Consider the following 27,523-nt stretch of genomic DNA (forward strand, 5'->3'; position numbering starts at 1 on the left):
AGCACTGGGTGACACTAGACCACTAGCTGCCCAGTTAGCCCTACACCAGTGGCACATTCAATCCAAAATCATTGTTTTGCTTCCCCATATGGATTAAAAATATTCCAAATGTATCAAATATATTTTTGCAATGTATAAAAATGGGCAAAAATGTATTTGTTAATAAATAGTAATGTGTAGTATATTTTGAAATAGATGTTCATGTTTGGAAAGCATTTCTGTTTCTATATATATATTTTCCCATATGGGTCAGTTTCTGGGTCGAATGACAAATGCAATCCCCCCAAAATGCAGCCGATGCAGCCTGCTGTTTGTAACAACTGATGGCATTGAAAGGCATTGAAAACGGGTTTAATCCCATTTCATGAGGCTCCAAAAATTCTTCGAAAACAATGGCAAAAATGGACTTCTCAGCTGCCGTAGTTGCGATGCTTCTGTAACACAACAGAGTGTCAAACTTCCCCCACCTGTTCCATTTTAAATACATTTTTATGATGTTTTGCTGGGGCTGACAGCAGCCCAGGTCACATATGATGAAAGCACGCACACATAGTACTTGCACTGCAGCAGAGCCAGTCTCAGTACTTCATTATATAAAAAACATCCAGAGGACGCCAGAGAGTTAGTCCTAAATGAATGGGGGCGAAAGAAGTTAAATGGCTAATATTGAAAAGTAAAATAGTTCTAACCAATTTGACCAGGATTTTTTTTGTAATATTGGAAAGTAGAAATATGTATTTCACTTAAAAATCATTATTATTATTGTTTATAAAGGTATGACAATCATTGTAACTGCTGGAGGAATCAAAGAAAGAGGTTCAGTTTTGGAGGGTGGGACTGCATCAACAATGTCTATCCTGGTCAGACAGTGGGGGTGGACCACACCTTCTATGGTATTCTTCTCTTTTTTTGGACCTCTTATAAAGGTTACATGTGCATTAATATTGATTAGCTACTGTAAATCAGGATTAACATAATAACGTAAATTGCTAGCTTTAATAGACATACACAAGTTATTTCACTTGCTGACCAAAATCCGATTCATACAGCCTGACAGTAGAATGTTAGAGATGCAGACTGTTACATATCAACAGATATTTTCTGATATCTTTTTGTTCTGTTTGTGCCAGATACCCGGGTTAAAATATCACCCCAGCTAAAATATAATACAGATAAAAAAGTTTGTGGACACCTGCTTATCCAACACTTCTTCTGAAATTAAGAGCATAAATAGGACGTTTGTTCCTCTTTGCTGCAGTAATAACCTATACTCCTCTGCGAAGATTTCACTAGATGTTGGAACATTGCTGTGAGGATTTGATTGCAGTCAGCAACAAGAGGTACTGATGTTGGATGATCAGTTCTGGATCAAAATGCCACTACAACTCATCTCAAATATATTGAATGGAGCTCCAAAGAACACAGTTCCAGTGCTCCACAGCCCCGTGCTGAGGGGGCTGTAGCAGACTCTTTGCTTTGGGAATAGTGACCTCTGATGTGTGGCTGCTTTTAGCAATACTTGCTTTTCTGTGGAGATAATACAAGCTCTGTGTGTGAAATTCATCATCAATCAATTGATGATCAAGGTGGCTGAATTTTCAAGAAGGCGTGTGTTTTTTAGTGTTTTTTTTTGTACATTTCTTCCTAACTGTATAACAACCAACTGCCTACCCTGCCTTACCAGAACACGTTCACACATGCTGTTCTGTAACAGCAGGTGGTCTATGGGACTCTGGGTTTACAGTGAAACCCATTCTGTGATTACAGAAATGTAATTATTTTCATTTTTATATTATTTTTATTTTCATTTTACTTTATTTGATTTTCTTTAAAGTGCTGGTATGCAGTATATTTAAAGAGTAAGTTAAGCTAATTAAAACCCAGGCCACCTAAGCCAGACTAACACTCATTTTATTCAAACGCTGTGTATATCTGACTTGTGTGCAATTACTTTTGGCTTAATTCTGTGGACCAACACTATTTATATAACTAGTCTTAAACATCAAGAGTTAACTTTCCGAATTATTAATGAAGTACTGATTTCTTAATTTCCAAATAAGGATAAACAACTGCTAAACATGACTACTAAGCGTGCCGGTCAGCACATCATTACGCACAGAACATTATATGATTAACAGAATCATTAGAATATCCAACAAAACTGAAACTGATTCAGCCATATTTTAAGCCCATATAAAATACTGCCTTTTTTTTCTTTCTGTTCGTCTGTTTCGCAGGAAAATGGTAAGAAATATAGGGGCAGGAAATCTAAGGTTTGATGTGTACAGATGTTTGCATCTGTTTGATCCAAACAAACATTCAGGGGAGATTAAGGAAATCTGCCTGCAATCTTCCCACAACATGCAGTGCATTCCGTAAATGCAGCAAGAATAGCTCACAGACACGTACTCACAAATGTACGTTAGCACAAGGAAGCAGGTTTTATTAATTGTAGTTAGTAAGTGAAATATACACTCAGCAGCCACTTTATTAGGTCCATTGCTTGTTAACACAAATAGCCAATCAGCCAATCGCAAGGCCACAACTCAATACATTTAGGCACGTAGAGGTGGTCAAGACAACTTGCTGAAGTGCAGACTGAGCATCAGAACGGGGAAGAAAGGGGATTTAAAAGACTTTGAACGTGGCGTGGTTGTTGGTGCCAGACGGGCTGGTCTGAGTATTTCAGAAACTACTGATCTACTGGGATTTTCACGCACAACCGTCTCTAGGGTTTACAGAGAACGGTCCAAAAAAGAGGAAACATCCAGTGAGCGGCAGTTGTGTGGACGAAAATGCCTTGTTGATGTGAGAGGTCAGAGGAGAATGGGCAGACTGGTTTGAGATGATAGAAAGGCAACAGGAACTCAAATAACCACTTGTTACAACCAAGGAATGCAGAATACCATCTCTGAACGCACAACATATCGAACCTTGAAGAAGATGGGCTACAGCAGCAGAAGACCACACTGGGTGCCACTCAGATAAAAACAGGACACTGAGACTACAATCCACACGGGCTCACCGAAATTGGACAACAGAAGATTGGAAAAATGTCGCCTGGTCTGACGAGTCTCGATTTCAGCTGCAACATTCAGATGGTCGGGTCAGAATTTGGCTTAAACAACGTGAAAGCATGGATCCATCCTGCGTTCTATCAGCGGTTCAGGCTGGTGGTGGTGGTGGTGTAATGGTGTGGGGGATATTTTCTTGGCACACGTTGGGCCCCTTAGTAGCAATTGAGCATTGTTTAAATGCCGCAGCCTACCTGAGGATTGTTGCTGATGTCCATCTCTTTATGACCTCAGAGTACCCATCTTCTGACCCATCTTCCAACAGGATAATGCACCATGTCACAAAGCTCATATCATCTCAAACTAGTTTCCTGAACATGACGATGAGTTCACTGTACTCCAGTGGCCTCCACAGTCACCAGATCTCAATCCAGTAGAGCACCTTTGGATGTGGTGGAACGGGAGATTCGCATCATAGATGTGCAGCCAACAAATCTGCAGCAACCGCGTGATGCTATCATGTCAATACGGACCAAAATCTCTGAGGAATGTTTCCAACACCTTGTTGAAAGTAAGCCACGAAGAATTAAGGCAGTTCTGAAGGCAAAAGGGGGTCCAACCTTTTACTACCTAATAAAGTGGCCGGTGAGTGTACATATACACCTTTCTGTAGTGCCTTTAAAACAATAGGCCTTTAGCCATGCAGGCCTTTTCTGGATATAATTGGTGACACCAGAATTATGTAATACCCACAAAGCTGCATCCCCAGTCTTCCCATAACGAGTGCAAGGCTCCAGATTGTGAGTGATGCTTTTGTTTATTATAGGTGAAAATATAATAAAACCACCCTATTCAATCCTTCAGTTTACCAAACTGTCTCTGAGTCTCTATGAATTCAGCCATAATTTGTAATATATCACTGCTGTCTAAACAAAGCCTTATATATCCATTTTTGTTGTTTTTCAGTTTTTTACAGAATTTGAAAAGGCCTGTGTGTAATTTTAATGGTGAATGAACCAGTAGAACTAGTCCAAAATGACTTTGGAAAAATTCTGGTTCCATTGATGAAAGCAAGATAAGCTTTTTGCTTCTCTTATAAAGTTATCTTTTTGGAGATACAAGGTTTTGTTCTGACAGCAGCGATATAATGAATAAAATCTGATCTGTTGAATGGGAATAATTTATTGTCACTGGCTGGATTCGTGTGCTGCCAGTGTGCACATACATGCACATTAACACTGTTTGCATACGGTTGCTGTCCAAAGAAACCAACTTTCTGGTACACCATTTGAACATGAGCAGCTTCCTGACAATTTCTTGATGAATGGACCAATAGAAATGCCCCAAATGGCTTGGAATGAAACCTCTTTACATTAACTTACATTACAGGTTATGAATGTTTTTGCCTCCTCCTGTAAAATTTTTTCTTTGGAGAGGAACAGTTTGTTTTTTGTGTGGTCTCTATACTCAGTAATTGTAAATTAGCAGTTAATTTAGCAAGCCTCAAAATCTCTTACTTTTTGGAGCTGGTGCATACGTGTTAAGTGCAAGACTAATACAAGATTATGATATGCCACACATACTTTTGTGCACTGAAATATGAATGAGCAAAAAACGTTAGAAGGATTGTGAAAGACAGGCTAAAACTGTGTCATGACTTATAACGGTTCTAGACAAAGTGCCTTCAGGCAGAGAACTTTTAACTGTAGTTTGTGCGTCTAATGGAAGGTGTACAGGGGTTCATGCCTCACTACTCTTTCCCACTTTCTCTTTCTGGGCGGAGAAATCCCAGAGAAAGTCTCCGGAGAAAGAAAGCGTTAGGAAGAAGACTTGACACACAGAGTGAAAGAAACACATGCAAACAAAGGCCTCAACTTCCCAGAGCATCATGAGCAGAAGGGAGCGATTTTGGATTTATTCTTCGTTAAGTAACTGCTTCTTCATGATTCTCTTCGTTCTTTTGATCCATCTCATCATCGTTAATGGTATGTGATTAAATGCACCCCAGATCTGTTAAATGTGCTGGATGTTTTAGGTGTTAGATTTTGTTAAATGACATAAACTATGAGAGCACTTTCTTTCATCTGTCGCTATATCGCTGCTGCTAGAATAAAACCTTGTATCTCCATTTTTGTCGTTTTCCAATTTTTTACACCATTCGAAAAGACCTTTTGTCCTTTATATTGTGTCAAATTTTCATGATGAATGCGCCAAAAGAAACAGCCCAAAATTGCTTAGAAATATGTCTGGTTCCATTGACTTACATTAAAAGTAAAGTACATTTTTCCTTCTCCTGTAAAGTTACTATTTTCGAGATATGAGGTTTTGTTCCGACAACAGCAATATTTTCCTTTAGGTTTACAGTTATCCAGTAAATGTTTGTGTTGTACTGTGAGTGATGTTACTATGTTAACTCTGTTGTGTGTGTGTGTATGCATAATATACAGCGGGTAAAATAAGTATTGAACACGTCACCAATTTTCTAAGTAAATATATTTCTAAAGGTGCTATTGACATGAAATTCTCACCAGATGTTCATAATAACCCATCCAATCCACACATGCAAAGAAATCAAACCATAGATGTCCATAAATTAACTTATGTGTAATGATGAGAAATGACACAGGGAAAAAGTATCGAACACATGAAGAAAGCGAGGTGCAAAAAGCCATGGAAAGTCATGACACCAGCTGAAATCTATCAGTAATTGGAAAGCATTCCTGACATTTAGTGCAAATTAATATCAGCTGGTTCAACTGATGGCATACAAAAAGGTGTCTCATTACCAAGGTGCCACCTGGAACAAGCAGACCTGGAACCAACAGGTACAATTGTTTCAAAGAAAACAATAAGTAATGCACTCAACCACCATGGCTTATCCGCACAATCACCACACAAGACTCCATTGCTGAAGAAAAAGCATGTTATAGCATGTTTAAAGTTTGCTCAACAACATTTAGACAAGCCTGTGAACATAGTCAGTCAGATGAGACCAAAACTTAACTCTTTGGATGTCATAATACACAACATGTTTGGAGGTCAAAAGGCACTGCATATCACCCAAAAACACCATACCAACAGTAAAGTTTGGAGGTGGGAACATCATGGTGTGGGGCTGCTTTTCAGTATATGGCACTGGCACGCTTCATATTCTTAATAAAAATCTGCTGCCATCTACCAGGATGATGAAGATGAAACAAGGGTGGACGTTTCAGCAAGACAATGATCCCAAACACACAGCCAAGGAAGCTCTCAATTGATTTCAGAGAAAGAAAATAAAGCTGCTAGAATGGCCCAGCCACTCACCGGACCTGAATCCAGTTGAAAATATATGGAAGGAACTAAGGCTCAGAGTTCATAGAAGGAGCCCACAGAACCTTGAGGATTTGAAGACTGTTTGTGTGGAGGAATGGGCCAAAATCACACCTGAGCAAAAGTGATCACCAACAAAGGCTTTTGTACGAAGTATTAAATACATTTCAGTAAGTGTGTTCAATACTTTTTCCCTGTGTCATTTCCCATTATTACACAATCTATGGACATCTATGGTTTGATTTCTTTGCATGTGTGGATTGGATGGGTTGTTACTGACATCTGGTGAGAATTTCATGTCAATAGCACCTTTAGAAATATAGTTACTTAGAAAATTGGTGACATGTTCAGTACACATTTCACCTGCTGCACATACACATGTTTCTGAAACATTACTGGACTTTTAAATTCAAAGTTAGAATTTTAGATGTCTGCAGAAATGGCAACAAATAAATCACATTGAAACATAATGCAGCTTTAATATATGCTACAATACAGCCTGTCAGGCCTCTATTATGGTCTTGCAAGACCATGGACAGCAGTATTGTAAGACCCTCCATAAAAAAAACAACAGTTAATATTCATGTTCCTGTGCATTATCAGCAAACATCAATCTTTCTGTTTTGAGAATATTAATAATAGTAATCATATTACAAAACTAGCTTTGTTAATGGTTGATGTGCAATAATTTATTGGGTGACAGTTTATGCTTTGTGTAAGATTTGCGCACCTAAAGAAAAACGTGAATCTTGAGTCGTAATGCAATCGTCAGAACATCCCATTTAAATGGCAGCAACAAAATCAGTGACACATTATAAAAATGCCTCGTCAGATCAACCTAAAAACATGCTGTAACAAGCATTTGAGCTAGTTTATTTAACTCACATTACATAGAGTGAAAGATTCTTTCACTCAAATATTAATTTACGTTGAATAAAACTAGTTAATTTACTTTTACATGAAGTCATTTTTAGGTTGATCCGACAAGCCATTTTTTACAGTGCGAAGTATTTAAGCCCCATTGAGGGGCGAAGCCCCCCTGAGTCTCCTAGCTCCTAAGCTTAGAAAGAGCTGATTTTGAAGCGTGTATGAAGTGCTTTAGTGGTTTGTCTGTTTTAAGATGCACAATGAATGGCTTTGCTTCAGAAAAATGTAACTCAAAATATTAACTTTGCTCAAACACTGCTGTCAAACACACAACTGTGTTGAATTCATAGACACTGCTTCTTTAACACCTAGTAAAATCAATCAAAAGATGAATTAGTAACAATATCACGAAGGCAAAAAGTATGAAGTATAAAAGTATATCTTTTATAAAAGTATAACAATCCTCCTAATGAACTGCTGGATCAAATAAAGTGAGTTGGTTTAGGAGTGGAGCTTCATCTACATCAACAATATCTGTCCTGGTCAAACAGTGGGGGGTCATCCACACTGTAAATGGCATTCTCCTGAATGTATGATAAGATGGGTGATAAGATGGTCTACCTCCATAAGTTGGCTGGCTGTCTTACAGTTCAGTAACGAGACTAGGCAAGCCTAGTTTTACTGGCTCAGCACCAGCTGCATGCCATTTGTCATGCAAATGCCTATGATAGAGGACATAGGACAGGATACAGGATGGGAAATATTATGATGTTGTTTGCAATTTTTTGCAACACTTTGTAAAATGTTCAGGTTAATAAACATAAGTAAAGGTACTTTATTTCATCAGTACAGTGATAATAGCTGTGGTGTGTGATGCAATCACCATCCAGTCAGAGTCAGGTTTTGTTTGATAATTCATCTCATAAAACTATGCTAGATGTAGCTAGCTCTCCAGCTAAGCCTTAATTACAATAACAGACTACTGTCTAAAGATTTGCCAAAACTGATTCCAAGGCTTAGGGACTTTTGCTTAAATTTATTTGTGTTAGCAACTGAAAAAAGTAAATCAGTGCCAAATGAATCAGGTGGTCACAAAGGATGGAAAAAGTCATGCTCAATGAGACAGGAAATGTCACAGGAAGGTTTTGCCAAAAAAAGAAGGTATTAGGCAGATGGGATGCTAATAAGGAGCGAATATGGAAGTATTTAAAATGGACTGTTTAAGTTTAAATTTCACAAAACCTCAAACTGTGAAACATTCATCTGGGCAATGAAAGCAAGCCTGTCTTCACAACACTTCTTAGCCTATTAGGACTGTTTTTATCATTCCTGACTTTACTGATATTGACATTTTTCCCCAGTTTCCTTCCCAATTTTAGTCCAATTCTACCTATTAATTAGGTCTCCCCCATTCACACAGTATTCCCAGTGCTAGGAGGGTGAAGGCTAGCATGTGCTTTGTCTGAGTCACTGAAGCCAGCCACCACAACTGCTGCTAATGCAATATCATAGGGCAGCTCAGCATGCTTAGTGGAGAATGCTCTCTGGCAAGTCTGTTATATTACCTCACAGATATATATGCCCACACTGGCTAACATCACAATGAGTGAGCTAGGAAGGGCCTGCCCACCAAGATAGGGAGTGAGACCAATTGTACTCTCTTGGACTCCCATCCACAAGGAATGTAGCATCTCTAGAGAATCGAACTCGACTCTATTCACCACCGATGGTATATTGCTGTTTTTGAGCCCAGTTACTCATGCAGTGTCACAATTTTAGAAACCATGAGATTGAAGTGCATTATTTAGAGTAGTAACCTGGAGCCATCAGTATTTAATGTAATAATATGCCAATTTAATCAAACTTCACTTCATTCAATAAGTCATTAGGATTCATATATTTTTCATCGTTTTGGTGAACTCTTTGTGGAGGTTTCAGACGTACACTGCCTATTTCACATCTCCCCGAATGATTGCCTGTTTTCCAGATGTGAGAGCGGCTGGACAGGATAAAGTGGAGACCATAGAAGTGAAAGAGGGAGTGAACGTAACTCTGAGGACTAATCTGACTGGAATAAAGGGTGATGATATTGTACTGTGGTCATTTGAAGGCACTCGTATAGCACAACAAATTAACAAAGACATTGTCAGGTATTTTAAAGAGACATTCAAGACCGGACTGAAGTTGGACAATCAGACTGGCTCTCTCACCATCAGCAACATCAGAACCACTGACTCTGGAGCTTATGTACAACAGCTCATCAGTGAAAAGCCGTCAATCAAGAAATTCAGTGTCACTGTGTACGGTAAGCCAATTTCTTTCTGCTTACTCAGATGATGGTTAAAAAGGCTTTATGTCATGTCAGGTGTTGCAGTATCAGCAGATGGTAAGAATATCTCACAGTGACTTATTCCATTTATTTCACTTTCAGTATCTAATCAGCCATAATTGAACGTATTCAACAGCATCTTGTTTGAAAGACACAGTCTTGTTCTGTTTTCCAGCTCCAGTGCCTGTACCCGCCATTGAATATGGGTTTCGACAAAACCAGTCAGGAACCAAAATACAATCAAATCCAAATTGTTCTATGGTGTGTTCAGTGAGGAATGCGCTTAAGGTGACTCTCTCCTGGTTCAGAGGCAGCCAACTACTGTCCAACATCACCAATTCCTCTAACAGCTCCCTCTCTCTAACTCTGGAAATTAAACATGGTGATAATGACACTTACATCTGTGTGGCAGCCAATCCCATCAGCAACCAGACAGCACTAGTCAAGAGAACCTGTACACAGAACTCTTCTACCATAGGTACAACACATACTTGAGCATTAACGTGCTTAACTGCACTGATGTCTCCTTCATTACCTCGTTCATTCTGAACATTCTAGCAGCCTCTATTAATTTCAGAAATCTTGTATTTACCTCCTCAGTTTGTTCAAATGGTGTGGGTCATTTATTAGTGCTCTTCTATATGTTTATTACTTTGATTTACTTACTACACTGTAAAAACATGTATACCTGTATTGCTTAGTGATGCTCATCTTAATATAACTCATCTGTGTATCTGCCTTTGTAACGTGATGTAGGTCCTATACTTGTTTTGTGTTATATCATAGTAGCATGACACTGTTTAACTTGGAGCCATGTAGAGATGGCCTAGTAGGGGTGGAAATCACAGGTCTCACGACATGATATTATGATACTTCAGCCATAATACGATTCGAGTCATAATTTTTGAAGTTTGTTAAGCTTATTGAAGAAAAATAAAATTGTTAATTGTACACATTAACATTACAAAAAACATGGTTCTTACATTTACATATTTGGAATATGCTATTAATTGTGAAGTAGACAAAGCAACATTCAAGACAGGCTTTTTCTCTTACATATTTAACAAATTCTTTCATCCAGAGCAGTTTACAATGGCAGGGGAACGTGTTAAGGTGTCAGACATCTCATCCAGTGACTGTTCTAGGTATATGACTAATGTTTCTTTTGTGCCCGAACAGGCAAAGCAACACCATCCCCCCATGCAGAGAGTGAGTATTTTTATCCGTTACGCTATCAGACATTAACTCCACCGACAAAAACTTTGATCTCACCAGAAAGAAACAGTGCCATTGTGAGTTCAGACAAAAATGAATTTAGATAATTCATAATATAATAATAAAATATCAATATTTGTGCCTTTAGGTTTTAAACTATTTTATTTATGCCCAAAAAACTTTATGGCCTGGTACAGACAAAACCTGTGATGGGCTGGAAGGGAGGAGAAATGTGCGACAGAAAGTTTGTGAGTTCAGACCAAGCCTTCAGCATGGTGGTCGCAGTTTTACAGAAGACTGAGTAAGGGACAGGAAGAGCTCTGAGAGCTTGGGCTGGAGTTCTGGGCAGCTTCTGTCTGTAGCTAAAAGGCCAGACCTCCTCATAGCTGTAGCAGGATTGATGTAGGACTGAGGAACAGGGAGGAGGGTGGTGGTGGGTATTGCGAGCACTTTGTCGCAGAAATGGAAGGTGAGGATATGAATTTATAGGGTGTTAGACGGGGAAGAAGGAGGTGTTTCAGCCATGCTCCTCCCCCCAAACTTCAGTTATAACATAACTACATTTGTGTTGCATGTTGGCCATCATATCGTTGTACAATAAACAATTCTCCATTTGTGTTGATTTTTATTTTACTATATAATTTGAGCTCAATGGCTGAGCTTTACATAGTGTGGAGATTTCATGATGAATGGACCAGTAGAAATACTCCAAAATTACTTGCAATTAAACATCTTTTACGTTAACTTACATTTAATGTTGCGTGCGTTTTTGCCTTCTCCTGTAAAGTTACTATTTTCAAGATATGTTTTCTCTTTTGGACAGCGACAATATATTGTTTTCATTTTGGCAATATGAAATACTGTATTTATAAATCCTACATTATTAGAAATTTAAATATGACTTTCTCCCATCTTTTTTTTTTTTTATTATTTGCTATTTTTCTGTCTCTTTTGTGCTGCTTTGGGACAGAATTTAGTAAATACAATGACATCATTTTCTTTTCCTTAAAATTTTGATTTGCTGTGCCATTTTATAAGACAGACCCAGGTAACGACTAATTGATTTTGTATTTTGCCATTACAGAACGCCCCCAGCACCTGTGGCTGATACCTGTGCTGCTAGTATTGTTCATAGTATCTGTTGTTATGTACGTGGTACACGAAAAATTCTATAAAGGCAAACAAAAAGGCATGTATCTTTAAACTACCCTTATAATCTTTGCTTTCTAAGTGATATGCTTGTAAACTGTCCACCACTGTGTTCTCAATCAGCATTATAAAAAGCAAACTTTTGCATTGAACAACATTATTTGTTTTCTGTCATTCAGGGCCAAGCAATGCAGAAAGCTGAAGAAGAAGTACATTATGTTGATAAAATATTTTGTGCAAAAGGAGTACAAAATATGGTAAGATGTGTAAATCTATGTGCAATATTATTTCCATTCCAGAAATGATGTTACCTTTCTCAAAATAGTGGGGAAAACTTGTTTTTTATATGGCTTGAATATAGGTATCCCAATGTTTTTGCATCCAGATTCTCAGCAGAGGCTCCAAACACAAGCTGAAAATTATTGGCACTTCTGGAACACTAAATTTATTATACATTATCATTCATAGTACATTACAAATCCATTAGAGTGATGTGCAATTGTTTAAGAAGGATTGTTGAAGTTGCTGAACTTGTTTCATTCAACTTAGCATTTTTAAATCTCCATACTTTCAGTACTGGAAAAAACTCTACTGGCTGTAGTGTCCAGAAGCTCCATATGCAAGTATAAAAGCTAGCCATATTCCCTTTATTATACTTTACTGCCTCAGGTTTTACAAGAAATAACTATGAGATAATGATGAGATAATAACGATGGGCTTGGAGGGTTAATGTCTGCTGTTGCGAGTCAATGGCTAGACTTCTTCTCATCAAGTGAAAGAAGCCTAATATCTTGAAGTTCATGCCTATGGAAAAAAAACGGTTCTTCGATTGTTATTTGGTAAAGAAATGGTTCTATGTACAACCTTGAACACTCAAAGAACCCTTTGTATGTTTGAAGGGTACATCATAAAAGCCTTCTTCAGGTTGATGGAGAACGTGCTGTAGACACTTCTACTTAAAAGCTTTTTGAAATGTATTCTATTTAGCACCAAAAAGGTTCTACTGTTGTTACAAGCTTGACACTATAACAATAGCAGAACCCTTTTTGGTGCTTTGTAGAACGCTTTGTAAAAGGGTTCATCAACCTGAATCCTTTTACGATGCAAAGCATTCTTTAATTATGCAAAGGCTTCTTTGAGTGTTCAAGGTTCTACACGGTTCTTTGTAGCTAATAGTCGTTTGAGAAACAGAGCAGCATTATAATTGTATCAGAAATGCCTCAATTTTTTAAAGATTTTCATCTTATCATTCATGTCTTTACAGTACTATACCACACAAATGCACTATACTGCATATCGCTGTTGCTGGAACAAAACCTTGTATCTCAGTTTTTTGTCATTTTTCAGTTTTTGACCTAATTATAAAGTACGTGTTGTCCTTTATGTTGTATATAAATTTCATGTTGGATGGACTAAAAGAAACAGCCCAAAATGACTTGGAAACATTTCTGGTTCCATTGACTTACATTAATAGTAAAGTAGTTTTTTCCTTCTCCTGTAAATTTACCATTTTGGAGATACAAGTTTTGCTCCGACAGCAGCGGTATAGACAATGTACACCACTGAACCATCGCATAACCACCACACCAATCTGCTTCATTGAAATGTAACCTCGTTTCCATGGCAACTGCATATATACCAAGTTTATTTCGACAAATTAAGTAAATATTTTAAGCTAAGAAGTATGAAGTTCGCCCTGAAGAGTTCACACGGGTTCCGACTGTGAGAGCAGCTTTGACCCTAATGATTTTTTTCTCTATGCTTTTTTACAGAAGCCTGGTGGCCAGAGGACCCAGTGTTCAGCTGTCATTACATGATGGTTGTAAATGCATGTGTCAGATAACTTTCATTAATCTCTCTGTTTACATTTCTGCTGTGTATTCGAGCGTGCTGCGGTTTTTCATCCATATTTTGATTTCCATCTTCACTGTTCCAAACAGTTCATTCAATTTTGCACCAGATGTCTTCCTCTGGGCTGTGATTGGAATAAACAGTGGAATTCAGAGGAAAGATTATGTGGATAAGTCAGTGATAGTAAAAAATCTTAACGCATGCCTCAGCCAGTCCACGCTTGCAAAGAAAAATGAAATGAATCCATCACAGTCTGAAACACGTACTTTCAGTTTTTTAATCAACCTAAAATGTATCATAGAACCTTAAAGCTGTTTCTGCACTAAGGGGATCATGCAGCGTTTGTGAACGTGACCCATTCTCTTTACCAAAAAAGCTTAATGGGGAAAAACTGTTGTGTACATTTTTTAAAACAAGATTAAAACATTGCCATTTAAAAAATATGGTTCCTATCATGTGTCACTCAGGTGATCATTCTCACTTGTTTGCTTATAAAAATGATGTCACTGGGGAAACATTGTAACATACAGAGAAAAAACAAACAAGGTGCTATGTTTCTTTTTTTATATAAAAAAGCCATTTCTTTATTCATTTATATGTATAGTTTCTGGATATATACACTATTTCCTTTTTTGTTTGGGACAAGCTAATGCACAGCTGAACTGCTGAAGGGAGCAGAATGGAGGACGTCCTCCTTCTGCACATCTTTTTTTATTTAATTAAAGTTTTTTATTGTTATTCTTTGAAGTACAAAGATCAAACATCTGCTTGCCATGCCTAATTCTCTATTCTGTAATCGTATGACTTTACTGTATGTACTGTTATACACAGACACAGCTTTTTAAGGACAAAACTTTGACTATTTTCTTATTGTTTTATATGTGTAGCATCTTTTCTGTTTTGTCTGCAAAGTATTGATTATTTTCCTTAAAGATTAATCAGGTATTTAACATACGTAATAACTTCGCAGGTGGTAGGAATACACGTTCGGCCTGTTTTTTATGTCACTGAGAATTGACCTGCCTAACATAGTCTATGAGCCCTCATTACTTAATGCTTGCAATTATTACATCACTTCACTGGCTCTGTACCTGTAATCTGACAAAGTTGCATTTGATCTATTAATCTAATGTAATCTAATGAGTTGTGTTGTGCCTTTGTCTCATTAACTGTATAGTAATGCCTCTTTGTGTGCTAATAAAGGAAATAAATGAACCGTTGACTAACCATGACGCTGTTGATGCTGACGTCATTTGCTTGGTATTTCTGGCATTCTTGTATATGTGCATGTTTTATTAGTAGTTAAATATGTATGAAGTTACAATGCTGTAACTGATGAATGTTGAATGGCTTGTCCTTTATTTCATTAAATAAGGGGCAGATTTATTAAAAGAGGTGTTTTGCACTGGGCAGGTTTGCCAATGGACAAAAGCACAACAACCAATCTACCCAAGGACATGCGCAATGTAAACCTCTGTTTGCCTCACGATCATTTTGTAAGCTTTTATCTTCCAGACACAATACTGAAGAATGTGTTAGTGATTATTTTAAGATGATACATAAGACTTTTAAAAATGATGACATTGTTTTATACGTTAATTATTTTCACCTACTGTTTTGAAACATGTTCATTTTTGGCTTGAGAACTCGTGCAGAGGTCATTTGGAAACCGTGTTTTACTATGTCATTTCTGAACAGTATGAAAGGGTTATGTTCGAACCTGGGAATGATGAGGGCCATGTGCTTTGTATATTGAAATAATTCAATGTTAGTTTTGAGATGTTTTAGATCTTAAGTTTCTTCTTAAGTGTGTTTCTGAGGAAGGTTCTAAGAAAAAGTCTACATCAAATTCCTGCAACATTTATTCTACCACCCTGCCAAACAACCCTAAAGCAAAATAAATCCGCCCCCGTGCTTAACAGATGGCACGATGTTCTTTGGTTTGAATTTTTCTCCTTTTTTTCCTCCAAACATACCTTTGATGATTGCAGTCAGAGTTCAATTTTTCCAAAACAGATCCTGAAATCGCTGATCTAAATGTTGTTTTGCATATTTCATATGTTGACATTTGTGATATGACAGTTATGGTTTCCTTCTGAAGACTCTCCTATGGAGATGACGTTGGTACAAAAACATTGTAGAGTGGGCCGGTGCATCGCTATGCCAGCGCCAGCCAAATCTCCAAGTAAGCCTTTGGCTGTGAGGGGGGTGGTTTGTTTTGCATATCTGACCATTTTATAAGCAATTATTTTGCAGAAACCTTTCTTGGTCTTTCAGGTCATGTGTTGAATTGCAAGAGTTCTCCTTAACTTCTAGTTCTTCATGACTTTTTAGCCAGTAGAGATTATAAGCAAATGTTTAGATATCTTTTAAAGTCCTCTCTTGCTTTTGTAAGAGCCAATTATCTTTAGCTTAAGATCCTCATCCAGCTGCTTGAGGGGCCTGAAAGTGCTCTGTACAGAGATGTACATTTTATTCTATGACAGTTTTGTATATTGTTTAGACTTTACATAACCTTTCCACTTCTCTGTTGTTGCACTGAAAGTTTTGTTGTGCAAAGACAGGAAAAGGAATTGATGTAAATTGAAGCTAACAAGTATTGCTTCCACCCCACTCCCCATGTACTAGTCAGAGGTGGACAATATAATGATGCGTTCAATCCCCATCCAAGCAGCACTTCCATGTAGAAATGAACGTCCTTGGATAAGTCTGTAAAAGCTGTGCTCGTCCACTACTGTAACTTTTTTACACACACACACACACACACACACACACACACACACACACACGCACACACACACATATTTTCTAAGTCACTTATCCTTCTGGGTCATGGGAGGTGCTGGAGCCTATGCCTATAATTAAAGTAAAGCTATTTATATTTTCTAAACACTGCACTGAATTTACTGCGATGGACTGGTGACCTGTCCAGGGTGTATCCTGCCTTCCGCCTAATAACCGCTGCAATAGGCTCCAGCAGCCCCTCCCCTGCAACCCAGAAGGATAAGTGGCTTAGAAAATGTGTGTCATAAACATTTGTTTCAGCATTAAATCAACATTGTATTAACATATAACACATATTGCCGGTTCGATCCCCAGCACCGACAATCCATGATTGAGGTGTACTTGATCCTTGCTCTCCGCTCCAGGCAAGTGTGCTCACTGCCCCCTAGTGTGTGTGTATTCAGTAGTGTGCATGTGGTGTTTCACTTCATGGATGGGTAAAATGCAGAGGTGGGATTAAAAAAGTATTAGTACTTAAAGTACTTAAAAAAGTACTTAACTTAAATCATGTATAGTTAATGGTCAGTTACCATAGACTGTAATAGCAGGGCGCGACCTGGAGGAGGCGCTGCTACTGCTCTGATGAGATTGAATAACGTAACGTTCAGCCAATCAGATTATCCCTCACACGCGGTAAGCCAATCAGCTCAGACCTGGGGGAGGGACTCTGTTAATGCAACCCAAAGTAACCGGTGACCGAGCTGAATACTGGATTTTAGCTTTGACCTCAGTAGAATAAACATTACTCAAAATCTCTACTGCACAGAGTGAAACAGTGTTAAATCGTGAATATGTCCACCTGCCATAAGGATTTGTGGCCAATTATGGTCAGTATAGCTGGATATCTGTTTTTTTTTACTTGCTTAACTTTGGGTTAAAGTGAGGTATAGATCAGAGGTCAGGCTAACACTGATTAGCTGACAAGCTAACGCTAACTAGTTTAACCCACAGACTCTCTGGTTTAACTCCGCAGTGAACGAACAAGAGAGAGCGAAATAACGTTACTGACAGCTCTTTATATTCTTTATTTTTAGATTTCTCTTCAGTCTTTGTAAACAGTGACACCAGTATTCGCTGTTTGTGGTTGTTTACAGTGTGAGTTAATGTCAGTGAAGGACGGGTCTCAGTTTCTCTTCCTGTTCTCCAGATTCTTGTGTTAAATTTCCTTGAATTTTCTGAGGTGCCAGAATGAAACTGCTGCACTTTTAAGGTGGACAATTCAAACAGAAAGCTGACCTCACCTCAGCGAAAAGATCATCATAACAGTTTCATATCCCTCAATTCCTCAACCTGTAGATGGAAATGAAGAGGCTGCAGCTCCTTCAAAGGCCAGTGAGATGAGATTTTTACCAGTTAAAAAGAGAAAAAGAAGGAGCAGATCTGATGGAGGTGAGTGATCTTGAAGAAAGCGAGGGAGAGTTGTTTAAGCTTTTGGTTCAAATTAAAACAGAATTTAATCAGAGTTAACTGAGACAATATAATATTTGATACAATTACCATGAAATTCTGTCACCTGGCTTATTAAACATGTCTCCAAAGCAAAATCACACTCTTGGCACCCACCGAGACTGAACTGACCTATAATCTATGTGTTTGAATACTATATTTAGGACCTTGCAGCTTATCTAAGAGAAAGAAGAGAGCATTGTTTGACTTCAGTACCTTTGTTGATCTGTGCCTGTTGTAAGTGGATGGACAGTGTTTGGTACATCAGCTCTGCACTTAATGCAAACTGAAGAGACAGATCTACTGTGTGTCAATGTGACCAAATAACCTTTTTGATCTACTGAACACGGCTGATGTACTTCGCATTTTCTGTCTGTTGTTATTCTAAAAGTGCATCATGAACGTTTCTGAGCTGTTAAAAGAGTCTCTTTGGGAGCTATGCCCCCCGAACCAGGTAGTACAGACTTAGCCCCCCCATCCATGAACCTCTTAAGATTCCCTTGACCCAACTATTTGTAATCTGCATAGAAGCATGAACTAAGAGAACAGCAGTAAGCAGTGTTTACGCTACTGCAGCAAAACTCTGAGCGTGTCTTGGCCATTTACTTGTAATGGAGCTGATGTTCCCTGCTTAGATCTACATGAAGTCTGTATTTCAGGTTTTATTTTATCATAAATTAATCAGTTAAAACGTGTGCTTGGGATATTTGGTTTCAGGCTTCAGCACTGAAGCATGTCGATCTTGCTGCTGTGCTACTGATACAGATAGGCTGGTGTCTGGTGTGTGTGGTTATTCCACCCATGTCTGTTTCTTCCCACTGACAAAACCTGTGAAATGGCATCATCTTGTGGATTAAGAATGCAGTGCCTTTTGGTCATTTATAAGGCCAACGGTGGGCTAAACACAAATAATAATAATCTATTAGTATTTGTACCAAGACATCATTTCACATAATCATAAGTGGTCAGAGCCCCTATTTGCAGGCTCTGGCCACCAAGAAGTTTCCCCATTTGAGTTACTATTTGGGCTGAAACCCAGGGAGATGTTGAATGTTAAATAAGGAAAGCTGGGAGTCCAACTCTGTGAATTTAAAAACAGGTGAGGGTGTTTATATCGTTATCAACAGGTTACATGGCCAGGTAAACTTTCAGAATCTGTGAAGAATAAGTATCAAAGCTCATGCAGTGGCTCAGCATAGCAGCATTTGTAGGAATAACAATAATAGCTCATAATACTAACCAAGTAAATTTCGCTTTCATGTCAGTGAGAGTTGATGTGTGTTTAACTGAGGGAGAACGACACGACTACAGCCGCCGGCAGATCAACATCTAGGCTTATGTGGGCTGAAGCTCTGGGGCCTCCGACCTCGAAGGGGCCCCAACAGTACAACCTCAATTTCAAACACCGATATGCATGAACAAATTCAGACAGTCAAAAGTAGTGTTCAGTTAAAATATGTCAGTCTCCTCCTCCATAATTCTTTGGCTGTCTAATGCAGTAATTCCTTATGTTTTGGGAAGCGAACAACCTGCCTCTCAGTTCAGGCCTGGACATTTTCACACATGCTGACTATGAAGTGCAGCGTAGAACATACCGAACGTGCATATTGGACATGATCCGGTCGTTATTTAAACGTTAATTTAAATTTTAACATTCTGTCACATGTTGAGGTCTTTGTACAAACAAGGTCAGATTTACTTCAGATTGTCTTGTATTGAGGCTCATGTTCAGATGACACATATTTAAAATTATATTTAAAAAGTTAACCGCCACACACTAACCACCAAGTCAGCTTCCTGTTTACTGAGAACAAGACATGATGAGTAGCAGATGTTTGCTTACACTCAACCACATGCCTACACATCTAGAGAAAGGCCAGCTCACAGAAAGTGGAAAAAAAAAGAATTAAGATTCTAAAAATAGAACAAAAAGAGTGAAGAATCTAAAACAGAGTGCACTCTTACTTTTTTGGGAACAACATAATTCCATATGTGATATGAGATGAAAGCTTGACGTGCATTATTTTGGAATCTTGTGTTTACTTGTTGTCCATTGACTGTCCTCCCTGGGGATTATCTAATCTCCTCAGAAACACAGTATCTCCTGGAAAAAGAAGATCTTGTACTAAACAGGCATTTTAACTGGAAATTAAATAGAGAAAGGATGATCTTTGACTTTTGCCCAGTCTGTGGTTGGAGCACTCTAACCACAGTGGCAGCAGTCAGCGGCCCCCCTAGACTCGCACATTAAAACGGAAGTGGTGGGTTTCACCTTAAAATGAGGCCTCAGTGTATCGCATCGAAATCTTTTATATCAGGTCAGTGAAAGTGGCGAATACACTGAAAGAGATTTTCGTCCCTGATCTCATGAAGTTCAACTAATCGAGGGAAACGTTTTGTTTATTCTGGAGTCTAATTTGTGACAGTGGGGTGGGGGGTTTGACTGAGCGCACGTGCTAGTAACATCCTCCTGGTTGCTCTGGAGTTTTTTGCTCTGGAAGTGTGCACACAGCATGTTAGGCTGAAACATCACGGCATTTCAAACATGTAGACTTTTTTTACTCCTGTTTTTTATTTTTACAAGTTATTTGATTCATTGCATTTCTATGTGTTTCATAAGAAATTTTACTGTTGTTCTCCTACTGCTTTTATTTGTATATGCTATTTTACTACTTTCATCATAAAGTATTGTACATTTTTGTTGAACATTCACATAAGAAGTGTAACCTTTTTGGAAAGTTGATTATTAAAAAAAATCTGCATACGACATTCATATAATATACATACACAGTGTACTGTTCAAAGTCTCACCCAGCCATGAAAATTGTTTAACACTATTTATTGTGGCAATGACTGTATTTTTGCTTGTGAAAATACTATAAATCCCTAGAATAGATAGAAACATAAATAAGTGCAGCAAGCAGTAAGAATGCAGTTATTTATTAAATTCCATCACAAGCCTACCTGATTTAATGTAATGAGGAACTGATTACAGATAATATTCAATATTGGAAAAAATAAAGCATGGACAAGCCACATTTAATGTTCTTTCCCCTCCAATATGTAAAAAAAAAATCAACAGTAATTATGCATGAAAATATGCAAACGTGTTCTCTGTCAAGGATCTCGCAATATCACTTAGAAAATCAATAAAACATTTGTTTGATCATTCTATTTGTTTTGTAAGATGGTGAAACAGCCATTCTAACTTCATCACAGCTGTTTTAACACAACGCTTCATGCAGTGTGTCATGCCCAGCCCAGCACAAGCTCATCAGCTCTGTTCTTTTCTATGAATCTGAGAAGAAACTGACGATGGAGTTGAAGAGTTAGTAGATGAAGCTGGTTGATTAGAAAGGCTGGTTAAGATGTTCTCAGAATACAGGATTCATCCAGCTCTGCGTCTCCTGCTTTACTGTAAGTCTGTTTTCCTCAAACTATTGCAGGAAACGAGGAGCTCTGGACTGACAGAGTGGTCAGTCCGGTCTGATCACTGACAGAGATCGTCTTTACAGTTACTGCTCTGGGTTTAATAGAAAACAGTGTGACTGTGAGTGTTGATGTGTTTATGCAGTAGAGCTGAGCAGAAAGTTGGTGTATCTGTATTAGATGATGATCTATCAGTGTGAAATACAGTCACATTAATGATGGATCTAGTACATAAAGTGTGTGGATGAAGCTTTAAGCAGTAGTGAGGTCACTAAGCTTGTGCAGAGTGATAGAAAGATGAAAGAAGGAATAGCAGGACCAGGTAGACGAGTGCTTAAACGAAGTGCCACAGTACTGAGTCAGCAGTTGAGTGTTTACAGCAGGGCTGATGGCTTTAATTTGAAAATGAAAATGAGCATGTTAGCTATGGTCATTTACATATATGTAAAGTATGAAATATATTTCAAATCGTGAGACATGACATGCAAAAAAGTGATGTGGTATTAGATGCTGTTCACCAGTGAATATAGTGACTTAGTGCACATATGCAATATGTTTTATCATATGACCTCAAAAAAATATATATTTTTTTTTCTTTTAATAATAGTTTAATTACATTAGTTTTTACATTAGGAGTCTCATTTTCGGTACGTCTTTTGCAGGTTTTATTAACGTTTGAATATTGCCTTAAAGGACATGGCTGCTCATTTTAATAAGTAGAGCAGTGGTCTTCCTTCATAGCAGAAACACAGCAAGCAGTCTGCTGAGCTTGTATCTAATGTGGACTAAATTCAGTAAGAGTGTTGTACAACAGGCCTGTTGTAGTCCAAGTTCAGTCACTGTTTAATTCATCTGAGAAAGTGGCTTCAGAGATGAATTCATGTGAAATATCTTCTGGATGTGAGTCTTTAGACTAATATTATCTACTTACACTGTTTCAGGTCTGCTGTGCTCAGCTGGAGAAGAGGTTGTCAGACTGCAGGAGCTGGAGGGAAACACTGTAACCATCCATACTGGATTAACTGGAGTTCAGAGTGATGCTCACATACTGTGGTACTATAGACCTGAGAGTGTAGATATAAAGATAGTGAACAGTCAGATCATTAGAGGAGAGATTATCACAGACTATTACAGTGAGAGATTCAGAGACAGACTGCAGCTGAACAGAACCAGTGGATCTTTAACCATCAGGAACATCAGCAGAGAAGATTCTGGAGTTTATAAATTAAATATCATTACTGGAGTATCCTCAGTCTGGAGTTTCAGTGTTGATGTTTATAGTGAGTATATATTATATTTTTACCTGTAAAATGAGTTAGTGAATGATGAAGAAGAACTGGGCTCAAACTGTAGACAGAACTCTGGCTGCAGTTGGAAAGGCTGCATTACATATTTAAGTTAGATATTTAGCTCCATGTTCCTCACTCAGTAGAGATGAGAGAGAGAGCAGAGATTTGATGCTGTTATAGAGAAGGCAAGGAGAGCATCTACAAAGCATCTACAGTGGACTCTTAAAATAAAGTGTAACAGATTTTTTATTTTCTTTTTTTTTTTTTTAATTAATTTTCATAATTTTATTCCAGATCAAATTGGTATTATTTATTTATTTATTTAATCAGTATTGTCGTGTGACCACTACACTAGATTTACTATGATGAATGAAGTGATAAAGTTTGTACCAATACAGTTTGATTGATTTCAGATTTGGGCTTAATCAAGCTCAGAGAACAGCCTAAAAATGTACAGTTTGAGATGTGGACAATGATCGGTTCACTGTGTGTTTACAACCTTTTTCCAATATTTTGAAAGTCTCTATACTCTTTATACCTTAAACGTGCTGTTTAGAAATGATCCTAATACAGATGTTAAGCTGAAGGATGCGACATCATGCACAAATAGCCTGAGTAGAATTGAATTTGAGGAAACAGTAAGTCGGTGTATAATGAATAGAGATTTAACACACAGCTCAGATGTGAACTACAGTAGATATCAGACATGCTAAAACCTGAGTTTTGCAAAAAAAAAAACTACTGCAGCATGAGATCAGACACAGAATCTTACCACAGCAGGAAAACAGGGCAGACAAATACAACACAGTGATTTGAAATGAACTGATAGTAATAAATATTAATCTTTCATATTGTTGTTGGTGGTGGTGGTGGTTGTAGTGCAGTACATAACTTTCTAAATTATCTCTTATGTTTTATTATTTGATTTTGTATTTCACAGCTTCAGTATTAAAGCCAGTCATAAGAAATCAAGCTGAAAAGCGCTCAGTGAGTCTCAGAGAGTCGTGCTCTCCTCTGTGCTCTGTGGAGAACGGGAAGGATGTGAGTTTGTCCTGGTATGAAGAGAAAGAGAGAATCTCCAGCATCAGCAGCTCAGATTCCAGTGAACGTCTTTATCTTCCTCTGAATAAGACCAACCCAAACAACTCTACTTACACCTGTGTAGCTGCTAATCCAGTCAGCGCTCAGACAGCCCAGCTCAACATTACAAACATCTGCATTAAGTCAGGTAGGTAATAAAATCATTATTACTTTGATTTAATTAGCTGTTTATTGACAGCTGAACAGTGAATTTTCTTGTCAGAGTTGGTTACACAAAGAAGCAACTAAGAAAACTTCATTAGTCCCTCTGATGCTTCACTGATGCAAATAAACCTGCTAATTACTGAGGATTAACACTGATGTTTGTGCCATTTGGTAATGTGAGTTATTTTAATTTGAATTAATTATTTGACCAAGTTACTGCAGCAGATATTTTTTAACAGTCTCAGGTCAGAAGGTTAAGAGAGATCTCTCCAAATCACTGGCTGCTGTTCTGACACCTGCTGGACTGATTGCTGCTCTATCAATATTAAGTGTGTGGTTCTGGAAAAAGAAGTCAAATCAACAAGGCAAGAAATACATAAATTTGAGTCGCTACACCAACTTTGTAACGACTTTCAGTACTCGTGATTTTGTATGTGATAGTTTGCTGCACTTCTGTAATGTATTGTTGTGTTTTTTGTGTCCAGTTTATCAGTATGTTAAGCTGAGTTATGCTGAAGTGAAAGGCACGTCTCAGTATTCAGATGAGGATCATAAGGTAAGTTTAAGTACATTACAGATTTAATAGTTAAACCTTATTGAAGTTACTGTTCTGTGATTATAAGCACTTTATGAGCATTGAAATATTCTTTTATTGCACTGCAAACTGGACATTGGTGTCTTTTGTTGGAATGAAATTTGAGCTAAATAAATGTAGTAAACTGGTTGTTCACGTTGTATTTATATCTATTTATTCCGACTGATATCACAGAGTGAAGCTTTAAAGCATTATTTTGTGTGTACCAGTGTTGGCATGATGTTCTCTTGACTTTTTCTACTGCATTAAGTTGCACTAATACCAAAATGCACTAGTAATTGAGCAGTGCACTGTTGTTCTTTTTCATATGTGGAATTTTTAGACTATTATGTAGCACATTTTGCATTTTTTAAATACATAAAACACTTTTTTTAAAATTCAACAGTTCTGAATGTGTCTGAACTTGTGGGCAGCCATTTAAAATACCAGCCATACGGTTTGCTGTAGCGAAGCGGCCACAAAGGCCTGATGTGGCAACCAGTCTGGCTGGTTTAACAGTCAGTGGAAAATAAACCTCTTTAGATCTTTTTTTCTCCACATTTGAACAACAGAATGCAGTTGCACTATGATGTAGCTTGTTTTTCTTATTATTATTTTTTTATTTTTTTTAGAGTTCTGGTTCTAGACATTTTATAGTAGAGCTCAACAAGTATTCCCTGACTTCAGTACAGATATTTCATTGACAACATCAATAAGAAGAGATATTTAATATTTTACATTATTAACTTTATTGCTCTTATTTATCATTTTTGTAAATATATGCTGATTTCTAAATTCCAAAAAAATGGACTAGGGTCAGTGTAAGTCTAGGAAATGATCATGATTAGATATAAAAGGAGCTTTCATGAACGGCTCAGTCACCACTTTGCAAACAAATTCCACTCCAACAATGTGTCCTCACTTCCCAAGCCATTACTGAACATTGTTAATAGGAAAGATGATGTAAAACAGTAGTAAACATCTCCCACCTTATTTGGTACATGTTGCTGCCATCAAGTTTAAAACAAACATATATATATAAACAAAAAGTAATAAAGAATATGTAATATTTTGTCTTTTATACCGTTTTCAATGGAATACAGGTTAAAAACAGATTTCCAAATCATTGCTGTCTGTTTTTATTTACATTTTTCTTACTACTGTCGCTTTTTTAAAAATTGGGTTTGTATGTATTATATTAGTAACTTTTTTTTTTTTTTTTTTTTTTTTAAAGATTCAGGTTTTACTTAAGACGTTTTGACTGGAGATTCAGGCTCAGATTAGTCACAGTGCATCACCTAATATCATATATTCACATATCTGTCTGTAGTAAACTAGGGCTGACTAGCTTTCAAAATGTTTTAGAACACAAAGTATGCAAGGGATGTAAATAAAATATGCAAGAATTTCAAAATAGCAAAATAAAAAAATCAGTTCTACAAGTAGAAAACCATATCAAAGGTACTTTTTTTAATTGTATTGAGAATTGTAGACATGTAGACATTTTATTACACACTTCTATAACCTAAGAATATCTCAGCTCTATATTTACTGAACAATAAGCCTTAATATGTAATAAGCCTACGATTTTAAGGGGTTAATAAGCGCTGACATTAATAACAAGCTTATGGGACGTAATTAAGACAGCCAAATATATCTAGATTCAGGAACAAGTTTGCTTATTGCCTCAGCAATGCTGAACAGACGACTACAGTACACCACTATGTTTTACAGAAAGTTGGTGTTGGAGTGGCAGAAGACCAGCGCACATTGGTGGTGTATTCAACTAAAAGGATGTAACTCTGTATTTTACCATTAGTTTATCTAATGACTCGTTTCTTTAGATGCTTTGTGTTGATTCCTTTGTTCAGTAACTTTTAACAGTGAACTGTTGCTTAGAACATTTACTCCATTTCTGTACTGCTGTATCCATTTTGTGTTTCTGAATGTAGTGAAGACTTTGTGATGCTGTAAATGAAAGTAAATGTAAGACCTCTGTCCAACATGTGTTTGTGTAAAGATGTGTTCATTCTGCTTTTACTGATGTAGGTACTGTAAGAGGTGAAACTGTAGAAGAACCTGCAAAAAGTCGTGATTGGAGATTTATCTACTTAGACTTATTGGGAACTCTCTTAACTCAAGCACTGACGTCTGCACATCTTTATTATTTCCTTACACCAGCGACGTTAAAGTCAGTTACGACAGACAAAATCATGAAAATAAACAGTGACATTGAGAACCACTCAGACCTTCTGTGCATTCATTCTGTTCCCTTCATTGTTCATGCAGAGCAGCAGAGAGAGCCACTGTGATTTTCACAGCACTGTACAAGCTCATATTATTGTCAAATGCATGCAAACATTCTGTGACTTCACATATCGCAGGTGAAAGGGAAGTGGTGGGGGACTCGTGGGTATCGTGTGAATACATTAAGAGAAAGTGTGAAAGGATACAGACATTTTTTCTTTTTGAGGTCAGAGAAATATTTGTAAGGGCTCTTGTGTTCGTCATGATGCTCCTTTGAACAGAGACGGTCAAAGTAAAGAGCAGAACAGAGGACATGAAGATAAGTGATCTGCTTGAAACTGTTTTTTGAAATAAAGTTTAACACATGCACATGTATGCACACTAAGAGAGCCACATGGGTGTAGGAGGAAGCAGTGGTGGTTTGTTGGAGGAAAGCAAGGAGGCCTATACACCTCAAACCTTTGCTGTAAATAAACTAAACCGCATAATGAAAGTACATATAAACATATTTTAGCAATTCCTAACTAACATATACACACACACACACACACGTTCTAAGCCGCTTATCCTTCTGGGTCACTGGGAATCCCGACTCTCACATGCCAAATTGTTTATTTCCTTTTCAGTAATCACTTTTTAACAGTCGCACATCCTTTCAGACTCAGTTTTCACAATTACCTGTTGTTTTTTTTTGTTTTTTTTAAGAATGAGTGGAACTCCGTTTTCTCTCTCTCAAAGATGAAAGCTTTATGTGCTGTTTATTTGATGGGCA

At 37.6% G+C, this 27,523-nt stretch overlaps 1 protein-coding gene across 1 annotated transcript in view; it reads left to right on the forward strand.

Annotated features, from left to right (window-relative positions):
* The window catches only part of LOC108414017, a 39,841-nt gene extending 13,095 nt beyond the window's left edge, over positions 1 to 26,746 (forward strand). The window contains exons 7-19 of the mRNA XM_037532805.1: positions 2,238 to 2,244; positions 4,864 to 4,999; positions 9,181 to 9,498; positions 9,698 to 10,000; positions 10,702 to 10,731; positions 11,822 to 11,930; positions 12,066 to 12,143; positions 17,768 to 17,910; positions 22,338 to 22,676; positions 23,626 to 23,913; positions 24,170 to 24,295; positions 24,416 to 24,486; positions 26,239 to 26,746. Coding sequence (XP_037388702.1) covers positions 2,238 to 2,244; positions 4,864 to 4,999; positions 9,181 to 9,498; positions 9,698 to 10,000; positions 10,702 to 10,731; positions 11,822 to 11,930; positions 12,066 to 12,143; positions 17,768 to 17,910; positions 22,338 to 22,676; positions 23,626 to 23,913; positions 24,170 to 24,295; positions 24,416 to 24,486; positions 26,239 to 26,304 — 2,014 coding nt within the window. The 3' untranslated portion in view covers positions 26,305 to 26,746. The remainder of the gene's footprint in view (positions 1 to 2,237; positions 2,245 to 4,863; positions 5,000 to 9,180; positions 9,499 to 9,697; positions 10,001 to 10,701; positions 10,732 to 11,821; positions 11,931 to 12,065; positions 12,144 to 17,767; positions 17,911 to 22,337; positions 22,677 to 23,625; positions 23,914 to 24,169; positions 24,296 to 24,415; positions 24,487 to 26,238) is intronic.
* Positions 26,747 to 27,523: the final 777 nt, after the last annotated feature.

The sequence above is a fragment of the Pygocentrus nattereri genome, chromosome 22 (genome assembly GCF_015220715.1).
Source record: "Pygocentrus nattereri isolate fPygNat1 chromosome 22, fPygNat1.pri, whole genome shotgun sequence".
Classification (NCBI taxonomy): Eukaryota; Metazoa; Chordata; class Actinopteri; order Characiformes; family Serrasalmidae; genus Pygocentrus; species Pygocentrus nattereri.